This window comes from Lepus europaeus, chromosome 18 (assembly GCF_033115175.1).
Source record: "Lepus europaeus isolate LE1 chromosome 18, mLepTim1.pri, whole genome shotgun sequence".
NCBI lineage: Eukaryota > Metazoa > Chordata > Mammalia > Lagomorpha > Leporidae > Lepus > Lepus europaeus.
The window spans coordinates 44,591,254-44,605,369 of record NC_084844.1 but is presented as its reverse complement, the minus strand read 5'-3'; the positions used below and the strand labels follow the sequence as shown (position 1 = coordinate 44,605,369).

Below are 14,116 nucleotides of genomic sequence, written 5' to 3'. Positions count from 1 at the left end.
CCCAGGGGCCGCAGTGAAGGGGATGGGGCTAAGAGGGAGACTTACACTGCCTCGGGGCTTGGAGGAGCACAGGAGCGGAGGCCCGGGCTGCAGGCCACGCTGCCCGTCCGAGCCCGGCGCCGCCGCGGCCCCTTTAAGCGCCCCCGCCCCCTGCCGCCCGCGCTCCCGGCTTCCTTTCTCCGGGAGGCGCGGCCGGCGGCGCGGGGCGGCGGGGCGGGGGTGTGGGCCGCCCCTCCCCCGGTGGGCAGGGCCTGCGCCGCTTCCTGCAGGAGCGGTCGGGAGCCGCGCAGGGGGCGGGGAGAGCGAGCGGCGAGCGGCGAGCGGCGGCGGCGGGGCGGCGCGGGGCGGCGCGGGGCGGAGGGCGCCCGAGGGCGAGCGGGCAGGCGGGCACGGCGGGTTCCGGGCCAGCCCCCGGGGCGGACGGTTGGCCAGGCGCGCGGAGCCTCGCCGGGGCCTTGCCGGAGCCGGGCCGGGCAGCAGGGGCCGCCGCTGCTGCCGCCGCCGCCGTCGCCGCCCGGGCCCGCCGCCCGCGCCCCCCACGCTGGCCCAGAGGGCTGCGGCCGCGTCGCCGCTGAGGATGTCCCGGAAGGGGCCGCGAGCGGAGGTGTGTGCGGACTGCAGCGCCCCGGGTAAGCGGGGCCGGGCCAGGGGCGGGACCGTGCACCGAGGCCGCCGCCGGGCGGGCGCCGGGGCCTGGCGGGAGCGCCGTGCGGGGCCGGAGGGCGGGGCGGGGCGGGGGGCTGCGGCCTCCGGCCTCGGCCCCTGGACCGGGCCGCTGCGGAGTCGCGTCCTTGGCTGGGGGGCCGGCCGGAGGGGCCCCGGTTCCCCCGAGTCCGGGGGCGAGCGAGGAAGGACGTCGCCGGCGCCGCCTCCCACCCTCGGCTCGCGGCCTCCCCGGCTCCAGCCCGGTGTCCACACGGAAGCGCCGGCCCGGGGTGGCGGGAGTTCTGTGGCGGAGGCCGGCGGGGTTGAGGAGGTGGGAGCGAGTGTGGATTTTGTGTCACCTCCGTGCCGCCCCCGCGTCTTGCACCTGCTGCCTGCTTGGTCGGCATGCCCGCCGGGGTGGCTGGGGGCCCAGGGGCACAGACGCCCCTGGGGCTTGGGTACAATTTCCTCAGGAGCAGGCGAGGGGGTGGCTCCTCCTAGGATTCCCGGCCCCTGCTTCCCAAGGCTGAGACCCCTTTCAGGGCCTGGTTCAGGGCCAGGCCAAGCCGGGGCATCTTCATCCCCAGGCCTGCTGGTGACTGGGAACAGCTGGGCTCGCCTTTTCCCGTTCCCCAGTGAAGCCTGCTTGGGAGGTGGCCTTGATGCGGCCCCAGACCCCTGCTGGTCCCCTAGTGCAGTGTGGCCAGAGTGGGGTAGGGGGCAGTGGCAAGGGGTGCCTGGCTTGCTGGCAAGGGCGGGCTCCCGGGCAGTTAGGTCTGCGTAGGTGTGGATGCCCCGGCCTGCCGAGTGTGTTAGGGGCAGTGCGGGACCCAGGAGGCTGCCTCCTCCTTCTGACCCGGGAGAACTCAGCCAGCCGAGGGGCTGAGAAGCGTGCCTGGGGAACGCAGCTAAGAAGAGGAGCCCTGGTCCCTGGGAGATGCCGCAGGAGTCTGTGGGCATGGTGGAGTGTGGGGGAATGGATGCGGCTTTGGGGGGGCTCTTGCTTGAGCTCCCTGGTGGTTCTGTGTCCCGAGCTAGAGTACTCGGGAACGGGGGCTTCCGGCAGGGGCGCACTCACAGGTGCCATGTGGGTGGCAGAGGTCCTGAGGGTCCCGGAACATCCGTGTGGGGTGGTGTTCAGACCCCCAGTTCTCCAGGAACTACCACTGCCTTCCCCTCCCGCAGCCAGGCCTGGGGATGGAGGGGCTAAGGGGAGACCTTGCCTTCGCCTGTCCTGGCTCTCCTGCACCTCGGGGCGGGGGAGAGGAGGAGTGGGTGAGGCTGAGGAGACACCCTGCTAGGGCGGTCTGGGCTTTAGGCTGCCTTTGTTTCCAGCTCACTCTGTGACCCATGGCGAGACATTGCTCGCCCCGGGCCTCAGCTCCCTTGACTGAGGCTCACCAGTTGGAGTAGAAATGATTTCTGAAGGCCCTCCTATCTCCAGAGCCCAGCTCCTGATTCTAGGCTAGGGGGACACAGGGCAGCGTCGTCCACCTGTGCTTTCCACGTTGCATTTGAACATCTGGCCGAACCCTCTGGCTGCCCGGAGGCTCGTATATTGGATACGGTGGCTGCCCAGCGCCCATCGCTCCTGGGTCCCTCTCGGATAAAGGCGTTCAGGTCCCTGGTGCTGCCTTCCCTGTGCCCCAGAGCACAGGTTAGGCAGAGGCTGTGAGAAGGCAAAGACCAGGAGGTGAGCCTGAGGGTCTGGCAGTTGCCAGCCACGCCCCAAGGATGTACGTGTTCATCAGGGCTGCAGACCCCCCTACCCTGTGACACTGGCCATGGTGTGTGGCGGCATGGGTGTTCTGGGGCCTGTGAATACGCAGCAGCCTGGGTCCAGACCCAGTGCCACCCTCCTCAGTGAAGCCCCCAGCCAGGGGGGCTTCTCTCGCTGTCAGGGGAGCCCTGTGGTCCCAGCCCTAGGGGTGGGGTCATGCCCTTTTATAGTTGGTCCACTGGGGAGGTACAGCTGGTCCCCAGAGGGTCCCGGGCCTGGGCCCGTGGAGAGCAGGTTTGAGTATGTTTTGAGGCAACTGGACGTGGCATGGCTGCTGTGACAGCAGGTGCCACCTGGTCAGCCGCCATCAGCATCCCTGTTCACACCACAGTCCCAGAGAGGTGCAGGGGTCAGGGGCCCTGGAGAACGCGGTCCCCCGTCCTTTACCTCTAGCCACCTTGCCGCGTGGCCTCAGTGCTGAGCTCCCAGGCCCAGCCCCAGGTCCCCACAGCAGCCTCTCTGCTCTGGCAGCCCAAGGCGCCCATCCTATGGACAACCCACAGGCTCACTGACCTCTGCGTAACACAGCTCCTGGGGCGGGGCGAGTGGTGGGCTTGCTTCCTCTTGCTGCGGCGTGTTGGGCCTTGTGGACACGGACGTGTGTGTGCAGCCGTGAGGCCACACCCTGAGCACGCCGTGGAGCATCTTGCTAGGGCGCTCCTTGACGTCGCCCCCGCCAGGGCTAACTACCCTCTGTCCCCATGGGTTGCCCTCGCCTGCCTCAGCACAGCTGGCTTCTCCCTCTTGTGTGAGCTTTAGTGCTGGAGAGAGGTGTTTATAAGCAGATCTGCTGGCCCTTGCGGCCACTAATGCTTCCGTGGTGGCAGGAAGTGACATGGTAGAGGCCTCCATGGGGTCGGACCATCCGAGACCCCCTGCCACCTACCTCGCATAGCAGACCACACCCCAGCTGTGGAGCTGGAGCCCAGGTGAGGGTTGGCAGGGTTCTGAGCAGCCCACCCCATCCCCTAGCTCTTTGGGCTGAAAAGCCTCTTGGTGGCAAGGGCGCTTTATCCCTAAGCTACAGTAGCTAGTTGGCTTCAGAAACCCTTCCTGCTTCTTCTCTTAGGAACTGGTGTAGGTGGAACTTGGGGTCTCATGCTTGGGTAGACCCGAGGCTGTTTGGGTATAGGTGGTAGGTAAGGCAGTTAGGGTGCGCCTCCGTCTGTATCATCCAGAAGTGAGCTGGCACCAGTGTGGCCCAGACCACGGCAGGTCTCCATTTGAGGTCCCCATGGAGGAGAAGGAGGGCCTTTCCCACAGGTGGGGGAGAGAGGACCAAGCAAAGCCTGGGGCCACATTCCCCAGATCCTGGGCCCTTGGTCAATGCTGTATCCAGGGGCTCATTATGTTTGGTGTGCCCACAACCTGGGGCTCTTGGACCGCTGGTCCTGGCTATAACGCTAGCTTTTCCTGGCCTGGCTTCTCTGATAGGGCCACGGGCCTGGGGTGGAGGCCTCAGGGCGGCCCATTTATGATCCTGGCCTGGGCGGCTCCCCTCTTACAGGAAACCCCACCATTTCAGCAGGAGGAATTTAGGCTGCATCATTTCCGGCTTCCTGCCTGCACTGCCGGAGGTGGCTGGCAGGCAGACCCCTGACCCAGTGGTGTTTGGTAGTGGGGGTCGGCCGCCCTCCATGCCTTAGTGGTGCAGTGCGCCCAGGGCTCCCCCTCTTGCCACGGACAGCTGGTCTGGGCCTCGTGGCCCAAGGAAGGTATATGGCGACACATTGTGGATTCTTTGGATCCTTCTCCTGCCCTGTTTTGGGGAGTCCCTGAAGAAACTTGCACCCAATGACCGAGCCCTCTCGTTTACTTCCTGTACGCTGTGGCCAGAGCCGAGGCTGGGCTCCTGACTCAGAGCCTCCACACAGCTCTCCTGGGAACTTGGATGAGCGTCCTGGACGGCCGCGGCCCGGGAGTCACCTTCTGGTTAGGAGAGGTCCTCATCACCCCAAGCTGTCCCCGTCCCAGGGGCCACCACTCTGGACATCCTGAAGACTGTGGGGAAAGGCAGAGAGCCAGTACCCCACCCCCTGCCCGCCCCCAGGCCAGGGCTTCCTGAGCCCTGGGCAGAGCACAGTGTCCAGGGAGAGCTCCCCGCCCCCACTTGCAGGCCGTACACAATGGCCGCTTTCTCCCCCGTGACCTCTCCGCAGCCTGAGTTGTATGCAGCTGTCTCCTCCCCCTGGCCCAGGGGGCCTGGGATGGGTGGTACCTCCGCCCCCCTCAAGGAGGACCCTGCTACTCCCAGCCAGGCCTGGCTCCCTTGTTGCCAAAGTTCTCTTCCCCTGCTTCTCCGGGGGCTCTGGCTGAGCTGCAGGGGCAGAGCCCCCGGGGAACAGCACAAGTGCAGACATGTCGTGGGTCTGCCGTCAGAGTGCCTGGGCCCACATCCTAGCACTTCTGATCCTTAGCTGTGTGACCTTGCGCAAGCCCTCTAACCTCCCTGAGCCACTGTCTCCTCATCGGTGAGGCAGGGACAGCCTCGCCGCACAGTTCTCAGAGGCATCGTGCATAAAACAGCCAGTGGTGCACAGTGTTCACTTCATCGCGGTTAGCGCCTCAGCTCTGCCCACCCTTCTCCAGACGGGCTGCGGCCCCCACCACCAGTGATGTGGCAGGAGGCTGGGGCATGAAAGACCCTCATACCTGGCAGCACCAGAGCCTACGGTGGGTCTGGCTGTCAGGCCCTAGGTGCAGGAGACTTGGGGCTGACCTGTAAGAGGAGGGTACCCAGGAGGCACATGGCATCAAGGTCTCGTCCCCTAGGGGATTCCTGCCTCCCTGCGGGAAGGGGTAGGGCAGCAGCTTTGTTCCCTGGGGAAAGGCTGTGGCCGCAGGACAAGGAGCTGTGCCCAGTGAATGGGCCCTGGAGACCACATGGCGCCAAAGGAGCAAGGGTGTGTAGCACAGGTCGTGGCCCTGTCATTCCCACCTGTGAGCCCTGGGAGAAAGCCTGCGTTGGTAACCAGGCCTAACCGCGGGTATGGGATATGAGCGGGTGAGCACGCATAAAGTACTGAGTGTGGTGTGGGCCCAGAGTGGGCGCTGAGAAGGTCTCGCCTGCCCCTGGCTCTGGCTGACCGTTGCCTCCACGCCGGCAGACCCTGGCTGGGCATCCATCAGCAGGGGTGTGCTGGTGTGTGACGAGTGCTGCAGTGTGCACCGGAGCCTGGGACGCCACATCTCCATTGTCAAGCACCTTCGCCACAGCGCCTGGCCTCCCACGCTGCTGCAGGTACAGGGATGGGCCGTGCGGTTTTTCCTTCCCTGCAGACCCAGGCCTGGGCTCAGGTCCTCCCCACCGCAGCCCCACCCTCGGTGGAGTCTGCAGCTTCCACGGGGCAGCATCCCCTAGGCAGAGCTGACCCTGACCCTGACCCTCCTCACCCCTGCTGCGCTCACCAACACAGCCAGTTCCTAGCAGCCAGGTGGCGCCAAGCAAGGCACTTGGCATGCTCCGTGGGATCCAGGCCTCTGGGTGGCCTGGCTGGCTGCAGGTATGGGGTGGCAGACCCACAGGAGGTCCCTTCCGTGCGCTAGGGGTGGGTCCCCGATGCCCAGCACACAGTGGGCGCACGCTCACTTGGCAGTCTTTCCCCACAGATGGTGCACACACTCGCCAGCAACGGGGCCAACTCCATCTGGGAGCACTCCCTGCTGGACCCCGCACAAGTGCAGAGCGGCCGGCGCAAAGCCAACCCGCAAGACAAAGTCCAGTGAGTGGGGCTGCAGGGGCGGCGGGGAGGGCGTGCGTGGCCTGGGCTGTGGCTGGGGGACACATGTTTCCTCCTGTGTGTGCCATGCAGCCCCATCAAGTCCGAGTTCATCAGGGCCAAGTACCAGATGCTGGCGTTTGTGCACAAGCTTCCCTGCCGGGACGATGACGGGGTCACCGCCAAAGACCTCAGCAAGGTTCGGGGGGCCCTGCGAGGGAGGGGCGGGCCTCTGCTTCCCACCCCCACACACCGCGAGGGCCTCTCCTTCATAACTGGTGAGCCCGTAGGCCCCTAGGGCTGCCTGGCCAGGGGAAAACAGTGGCCACAGCAGGGGACAAGATTGCTCCATCAAGCTGTGTGTGACCAAGGCGCCTTAGCTCCCGAGTGTGCACATGAGACTAAAGTCCCCCAGCTGCCACTCAGAAGCTAAGGGCAGGTGCGAAGGCTCTCAGAGCCTCAGTGTTCTCATCTGTAAAATGGGAAAGAAATAATAGCAACTACCTCACAGGTGATATGGCTTCCTGGCAGAGCACACAAGCACAGAGCAGCTGGTGACTGTGGCAGTTGTTACGATTTTTTGAATCTTATTTTTATTTATTTGAAAGGCTGACAGAGATCGCCCATCTGCTTGTTCACTCCCCAAATACCTACAACAGCCAGGGGTGGGCCAGGTCTAAGCCAAAAAACCCAGAGCTCAATCCAGGTCTCCCAAGTGGGTGACCGGGACCCAAGCACCTCGAGCCGTTCCCTTCAGCCTCTCGGTACATTAGCAGGAAGCTGGTTCCTAAGAGGAAGAGCTGTGACGTGGACCAGGCGCTCCGGATAGGGATGTGAGCTCCGCAGGCGGCATCCCCGCTGCTGCCCCGGGTGCCAGCCCTGAAGGCAGTTTTTATTCGTTGGCATTCATTCCTGGTGGGGAGCCTTCTGTCTTCCCTGACACGGCCAGATTTTGGCTGAGCCCCTCGGAGCTGGTGGACGTGCGGGGAGCAGCGGGGCAAGGGGCAGCTTGGGCAGGACTCGTGCACACGCGTGCACAGTTACTGCACACTCCACTGCTTGCAGCAACTGCACTCAAGCGTGCGGACCGGCAACCTGGAGACATGTCTGCGCCTGCTGTCCTTGGGCGCCCAGGCCAACTTCTTCCACCCAGAGAAGGGCACCACACCCCTGCACGTGGCTGCCAAGGCAGGGCAGACGCTGCAGGCAGAGCTGCTGGTCGTGTACGGGGCTGACCCTGGCTCCCCCGACGTTAATGGCCGCACACCCATCGACTATGCCAGGTGAGGGTCGGCCAGGGGGTGAGGCCTGGCGGGTGGGGGCAGTGGGCTGCTGCTGCAGGGCTGAGCCATACCCCTCCCCACAGGCAGGCCGGGCACCATGAACTGGCGGAAAGGCTAGTCGAGTGCCAGTATGAGCTCACTGACCGGCTGGCCTTCTACCTCTGTGGACGTAAGCCGGGTGAGCAGAGCGCAGGCAGGTCTGGCTGGGCCTGGCAGGTGGGACCCAGACACACCCCAGCAGCAGGTGCCATGGTGACAAAGCCGGCTGGGGAACAGTGTTGCTAGGCAACTGGCTCCTGTGAAATTGCTGCAGGCTCTGGGCTGCAGCAGGTTGGGGCCAGAGAGTGGGGGTGGGCCTAACTTCCAGCCAGCTCCCAGCGCTCTTGGGGTGGCCTGCCCTCCCCCTTCCCCCCTGACACTTCTGGGTGCCAAGCCCTGCTTGTGGCAGCGGGGTGGGCTCCCAGCTGCTGAGGCCACCCAGCACCAGTGACTTGGCATTTTTATTTTTGTTCAGATCACAAGAATGGGCATTACATCATCCCACAGATGGCTGACAGGTGAGTGCCCACCTGATGCCCCTTCCCAAAGGCTGTTGGATGCCATGCGGACGTTTGACCCCCAGAGGCCCCACCCCATGCTCTCCCCTGGTTTCATGGGCCTGGAACCCCACCCCACCCCCATCCTGTCGGGGGGGGGGGGCTGGAGGCACAGGTATTTCAGAGCTTAGTCTTCACTCCTAATGCTGGGCCGAACAGCAGGTAAGGATTGCCAGCTCAGTACACGACCAGCACCACCTGAGCCACATGACTGCCCAGGGCACAAGGAGAGCCTCTCTGTGCTGGGAGGGTGGCTGCTGGGCTCTGACCCCACCCTTACACAAACCTCTGTTCTGTAGTGAAAGATGGGAGGCTCCAGGGATTGACCCGCTCTGCGGCCACTGCCCAGGCCCTGGTCGCACACTCAGAAATCAGGCAAGGGCCATGCATGGCACAGGGTTCGAGTGAGGTGTTCCCGCCTCTGATCTGAGAGGCCGGGAGAGCCCCAGGTGGTAAGGACACCCCAGGCACTCATCCAGCTCAGGAGATGCATGCTAGTGCCACCTGGTGGCCATCTCTGGCCACGGTGTTCCACTGCCAGGCTGTAACTGGAGAGGAGCTTGCTCCCTCCCCCAGAAGCCAGTGTGAACAGATGCAGAGGGTCAGGCCTGGGCAGCAGGGATCCCTCAACCCAGACGTCCTCTGTTCTGAGACTCTCCCCATTGCTCTGGTCTGATTCTGCCTTGTGTGTGTGGCAAAAAGCCCCACGCGTGGGCACACGTTCAGTGCAACATGGGCCACACACCTTCTCAGAGCCAGCAGCTACTCTGGGCGCTGCAGTCACAGGCGGATGTCTGACGTGTTCCCTGCTCTTGCTCCAGCTAGGGAGGCTGCCCATCACTGCAGCTCTTGCCCACGGCAGGAGGCACAGGGGGTTGGAAATGCCACCCGGGATGGGGCGGGAGTCCCAGGAACACGGCCAGGACGAGGTGCGCCCGAGATGGCAAGAGCCCAGGCCATGCCCAGGGCAGACGGGTTCTAGGCCCGGAGTGTGGGCTCCGCTGTGCCGTCCATGGGCTGTGGGACTGGAGGCAGGCCGCTCAGCCCGAGTCTTGGCTGCCTCATCGGAGGAGGGATTGGCAGAGCTGTTGAGAGGATTAAGTGAGATATGTGTGCAAGGCGACCAGCCCGTACTTAGAAGCCCGCTTTCGGTGGAGGCAGGGCTGAGGCGAGCCCTGAGCACTGTTGGAGTGTTGGGTCCCTAAGGTGAGGCTGGTGCCACTGGGTGGGAAAGGCGCCCAGGCAAGAGGAAACGGCGCGGCACCTGGGGTGGAAGATGCCTAGGTGCTCCCGAGGTCGCCGAGAGCCCGTGAAGGGGCCCCAGGCAGAGCAGGCAGGGTCGGGGTGCGTGCCGAGAGTGCCAGCTCCTCCCGAGGCGGTGCGAGCGGCCCTGCTGCTGGGTAACAGCTGCTGTCCTGTTCTTCCCTCTGCTGCCTTCCTCTGGACTTAGGTCTCGGCAAAAGTGCATGTCTCAGAGGTATAGAGGCTGTGGCGGGCGGGCGGGGCGTCGCGGTCCTGTCTGCCTGGGAGCCCTGCATGCCTGGGAGGTCACCACAGGGGCCCGGCCACCTCTCACGGCCCTTTTTTCCCTTGCGTCTCCCCTCCTCGCCCCCAGCCTGGACCTGTCTGAGTTGGCAAAAGCTGCAAAGAAGAAGCTGCAGGCGGTGAGCACCCTGATGCTCGGAGCCCCCCCAACTCCCCGCCCCCGGCCCCTGCACCCTTCCTGTCTTGGACCTCGGCTCTGCCTTCCATGTGTAGGGCTCCCAGGGCCTTAGCCCCACCTCTGACCTACAAGGAATCAAGTAGTCCTGCTCCCTTCTGTCCTCTCCCTCCCTGGAGCTTGGACCCGAGCCCCTGCCTTGTTTTCCAGGTCTCAGAACACAGGGCTGGGTGGCAGCAAGGACACGAGCCCCTCCCCTATCTCGCGCCATCCTAGCCAGCTGGCCTAGCCAGCACTGGGGCCAATGGCTCTGACAAAATCTCATCCCTCTCTGCCTCCAGCTCAGCAACCGGCTGTTTGAGGAGCTTGCCATGGACGTGTATGATGAGGTGGATCGGAGAGAGAATGACGCGGGTAGGTTCGGGGATGGCGGTGGGCACCAGAGTGCCTCCACTGCTGGGGAGGGCCCGGGCCCTCAGCGGAACCCAGAAGAGGTGCCTGGCAGCGTCCCTGCTCCTCCCTCCCCCCGCCCCCCCACGTCACTGCCTCCTGGCCACAGCCAGATTCCAGCCTGAACTCCGGGGCTGCTGGATGGAGGGTGGGGTGGGCGTTGTCCTGTGCCTAGTCCCCCGCCAGCCTCATCCTGTGTTGAGCAGGCTCGGTGGGCAGGGGGTGGCCCGGCCACCATGCTGATGGCATCTCTGTCCCTCCCCCACAGTGTGGCTGGCCACCCAGAACCACAGCACGCTGGTGACGGAGCGCAGCGCCGTGCCCTTCCTGCCTGTTAACCCGGAGTACTCGGCTACCCGGAATCAGGTCAGAGGGTGGTCTCTCCGTCCCCAGGAGCCCTGCCCTTCCTCAGCCCGCTGGGACTGGGCTCCTGCCCACGCTCGCCCTCGCTGAGCTGGGGTTGGGGAACCAGGAAGACGTCGTTACTTTGAGTGCTTGGTGTCTTCCCAGCGGGGCCCTGGTTCAGGCGGGTGGCAGGGCAGTGCCTGGTGGCCCCATCGCTGCCTGTTAGGGGTCAGTGTGGTCTTCCCTGCCTTGCAGGGGCGACAGAAGTTGGCCCGCTTCAACGCCCGCGAGTTTGCCACCTTGATCATCGACATTCTCAGCGAGGCCAAGCGGAGACAGCAGGGCAAGAGCCTGAGCAGCCCCACAGGTGCGGCGGGCGCGGCGCCCCCTGCCTGGGGAGACGGCCCAGGGGAGCCGCCCCGAGTGACAGGCCCTGTGCCCTCAGACAACCTCGAGCTGTCTGCTCGGAGCCAGAGCGACCTGGACGACCAGCACGACTACGACAGCGTGGCCTCTGACGAGGACACGGACCAGGAGCCCCTGCGCAGCGCCGGCGCCACCCGGAACAACCGCGCCCGGGTCTGAGCACTGCCCCCCGGCCCCAGCTCTACCTCCTCCCAGCCCAGGGATCTGGGCGCCCCGGGCTCCGCCCGAGGGCTGATGGCCCGCGTGTTTCCCCACAGAGCATGGACTCCTCAGACCTGTCGGACGGGGCGGTGACGCTGCAGGAGTACCTGGAGCTGAAGAAGGCCCTGGCCACCTCCGAGGCCAAAGTGCAGCAGCTCATGAAGGTCAACAGCAGCCTGAGCGACGAGCTCCGGCGGCTACAGAGGGAGGTCAGCGCCGTCGCCATGGCCACGGCCGGGGCATAGCGGGAGGGGGCCCGGCTGCGCCCCGCGTCCAACACACCGGTGTCCACCTGCAGATCCACAAGCTGCAGGCAGAGAACCTGCAGCTCCGGCAGCCCCCAGGGCCGGCGCCCACACCCCCGCTCCCCAGTGAGAGGGCAGAACACACCCCCATGGGGCCCGGCGGGAGCACCCACCGCAGGGACCGCCAGGCCTTCTCCATGTATGAGCCAGGCTCTGCCCTGAAGCCCTTCGGCGGCGCGCCTGCGGATGAGCTCAGCGCTCGGCTGCAGCCTTCCCACAGCTCTGTGAGTGCCCGCGGGCCTCCGGGGAGGGGCGAGGGGCAGGGGGCGGCTGCACCCAGAGCCGAGCCGTGACGCCTGCTGTGCTGACCCCGCAGGAGCTCGAGGACGACAGCATGTACTCGGTGCATGTCCCTGCTGGCCTGTACCGGGTGAGCAGAGCCTGGGGCGGGGTGCGCCCGGGGCAGTCACACCGGAGAGAGGCATGCTGCAGGGGGTGGGGGGAGGCGCTGACTCCAGCCCCGCCCTGCCTTGCAGATCCGGAAGGGGGTGTCTGCCTCAGCCGTGCCCTTCACGCCCTCCTCCCCGCTTCTGTCCAGCTCCCAGGAAGGAAGCCGCCACACGGTAACGCCCACCAGCCCAGTGCCCAGAGGGGGCTGGGGGCGACTGGGAGGGGGGGCTGCGTGGGCCCAGGCCAGTCTGGAGCACTCACCTCCTGCCCCCCACCCCCTTCAGAGCAAGCTCTCGCGCCACGGCAGCGGTGCGGACAGCGACTATGAGAACACACAGAGCGGGGACCCACTGCTGGGGTGAGCGCCCTGGGGTGTACACCGCAGCCCCTCGCCCCTGCCCCAGGTCAGCCCTGGGACCAAACGTCCCTGGTGTTTGACCCCGGGACAGGCTGGAAGGGAAGCGGTTTCTGGAGCTAGGCAAAGAGGAGGACTTGCACCCGGAGTTGGAGAGCCTGGACGGGGACCTGGACCCCGGGCTGCCCAGCACGGAGGACGTCATTCTGAAGACAGAGCAGGTCACCAAGAACATCCAGGAGCTGCTGCGGGCGGCCCAGGAGTTCAAGCACGACAGGTACGCCGGTGGGCGTGCCGCGGGGGACGGGCAGCCCCGCGCCCCTGCAGGCCCCGGAGAGCCCACTCGTTTCTGCCCTCCCTCCAGCTTTGTGCCCTGCTCAGAGAAGATCCATCTGGCAGTGACCGAGATGGCCTCTCTCTTCCCAAAGGTACAGGGGTCAGAGTAGGAGCCTGAGGGGTGGGGCAGACGTGGACAACGTGGCAGCTCCCTGAGCAGAGGCCAGATGTGCCGGGCTTAAAGTCCAAGGCCCGGCCTCCCGTCTCCCTGCAGAGGCCAGCCCTGGAGCCGGTGCGCAGCTCCCTCCGGCTGCTCAACGCCAGCGCCTACCGGCTGCAGAGTGAGTGCCGGAAGACGGTGCCGCCGGAGCCTGGCGCCCCCGTGGACTTCCAGCTGCTGACTCAGCAGGTGATCCAGTGCGCCTACGACATTGCCAAGGCTGCCAAGCAGCTGGTCACCATCACCACCCGAGAGAAGAAGCAGTGACCACTCTCCCTACACCCTTACCTGCACCCCGGGACCTCACTGGCCACGGGAGCTGGGCCACTCCAGACACTAATCCCCACCCCACAGAGCCACTGGCACAAGTGCCCTTAGTGCTGCCGCCCTCCTGTGGCAGCCAGGCGCCCTGGTGCCCACCCTCTCGAGCCCCCAAGGATGGGGAGGTGGGGTGGCAGGACCTTCTGCCCCCCACATTCCATGTACCTCCCTCCCTGTACATAGCGCCCCTCCCTTCTAGCGTGCAGGGGCCTGCAAGGCGTCATTCCCAGCACCCTCAGCCTCGGGTCAGGGAGACACTCCCAGTGGGGCCGCTCCCCCTGCGTCACCCCACCCCCATGAGCCAGTTCAGCCCTACTGGGGGCTGAGTGGGGGCACCCCCTCTGTACATACTCTGTGGATGTCCCTGCCCCTTGCTGCTCTCCTCTCATGCCAAACGGCCCCTCCCGAGGGCACAGGCCCCCAGCCTGCGTGCTGGGGTCCTCAGCAGCAAACACTGGAAAACTTTTCTCTCCTCTCCCTACTCCTTAATTTTAACTTTGTGGTAACTGAGTGTCCCTGCGTGCCTGCGTGTGAGTGTGCGGGCGGCAGTGCCGTCCCGGAGGCCTGGTCCACCTGGAGCTAGGAGGGACAAGGGGACCAGAGTGGGGGGACCAGCATTGGGGGGCAGCCTCCCTCCCCCCAGCCTGGGGCCAGAGACTGCAGGCTCACCAGCTGTGGTCCTGCCCTATGTCCCTCGTCATTGCTACCCCCACTGCACCCCTTCTCCATGAACTTCAAACAAGAAAACCACTTCTCTCCCTCCCTCCTCCTCTCCCTCCCCTGTGGAGGGGAAGGTGTGCTGGCTGGAGTGGAGGACAGAGCACCTGAGCCTGGGGCTGGCTCCCCGGGGTCCCCGACTCAGCTGGTGGCCGCGGAGCTGACGGTCCCCTCCCCTTAACCTCGTGGAGGCCAGCACCACCATCACTACCCGCACCTGCTGTGGTTCCACCCTCCAGGGGCCTGGGCGCCCCCCACTCCCAGCTGCAGGCCAGGCACGCTGGAGAGGCCTACGCCAGCACCCACCACCAGCTCTTGTCCCTGTCCTGCCTCTTCCCTGGGGGGCCAGGCGCTACCTGTGTGGTGGTGGGCTGACTGTCAAGACGTGTGTCATGTACATTTGTATCAAAAATAAATAAGTGACCAT

At 65.6% G+C, this 14,116-nt stretch overlaps 1 protein-coding gene across 4 annotated transcripts; it reads left to right on the top strand.

Moving 5' to 3' along the window:
* Positions 1-526: 526 nt before the first annotated feature.
* GIT1 (GIT ArfGAP 1) lies at positions 527-14,111 on the top strand. Of its 4 annotated transcripts, XM_062175341.1 has the most exons (21): positions 527-629; positions 5,533-5,666; positions 6,035-6,147; positions 6,238-6,343; positions 7,210-7,427; positions 7,511-7,605; positions 7,942-7,984; positions 9,474-9,500; positions 9,639-9,687; positions 10,025-10,097; positions 10,402-10,499; positions 10,734-10,845; positions 10,924-11,057; positions 11,162-11,314; positions 11,404-11,634; positions 11,727-11,780; positions 11,887-11,973; positions 12,085-12,158; positions 12,250-12,432; positions 12,520-12,583; positions 12,706-14,111. In XM_062175341.1, exons 1-21 carry the CDS (start codon positions 578-580, stop codon positions 12,916-12,918), a joined length of 2,313 nt encoding a protein of 770 aa, XP_062031325.1. In that variant the 5' UTR covers positions 527-577; the 3' UTR covers positions 12,919-14,111. The 4 variants fall into 4 exon arrangements, with proteins under 4 accessions (XP_062031325.1, XP_062031322.1, XP_062031323.1 ...); XM_062175338.1 differs by lacking the exon at positions 9,474-9,500 and having other exon boundaries at positions 535-629; XM_062175339.1 differs by lacking the exon at positions 7,511-7,605 and having other exon boundaries at positions 563-604.
* Positions 14,112-14,116: the final 5 nt, after the last annotated feature.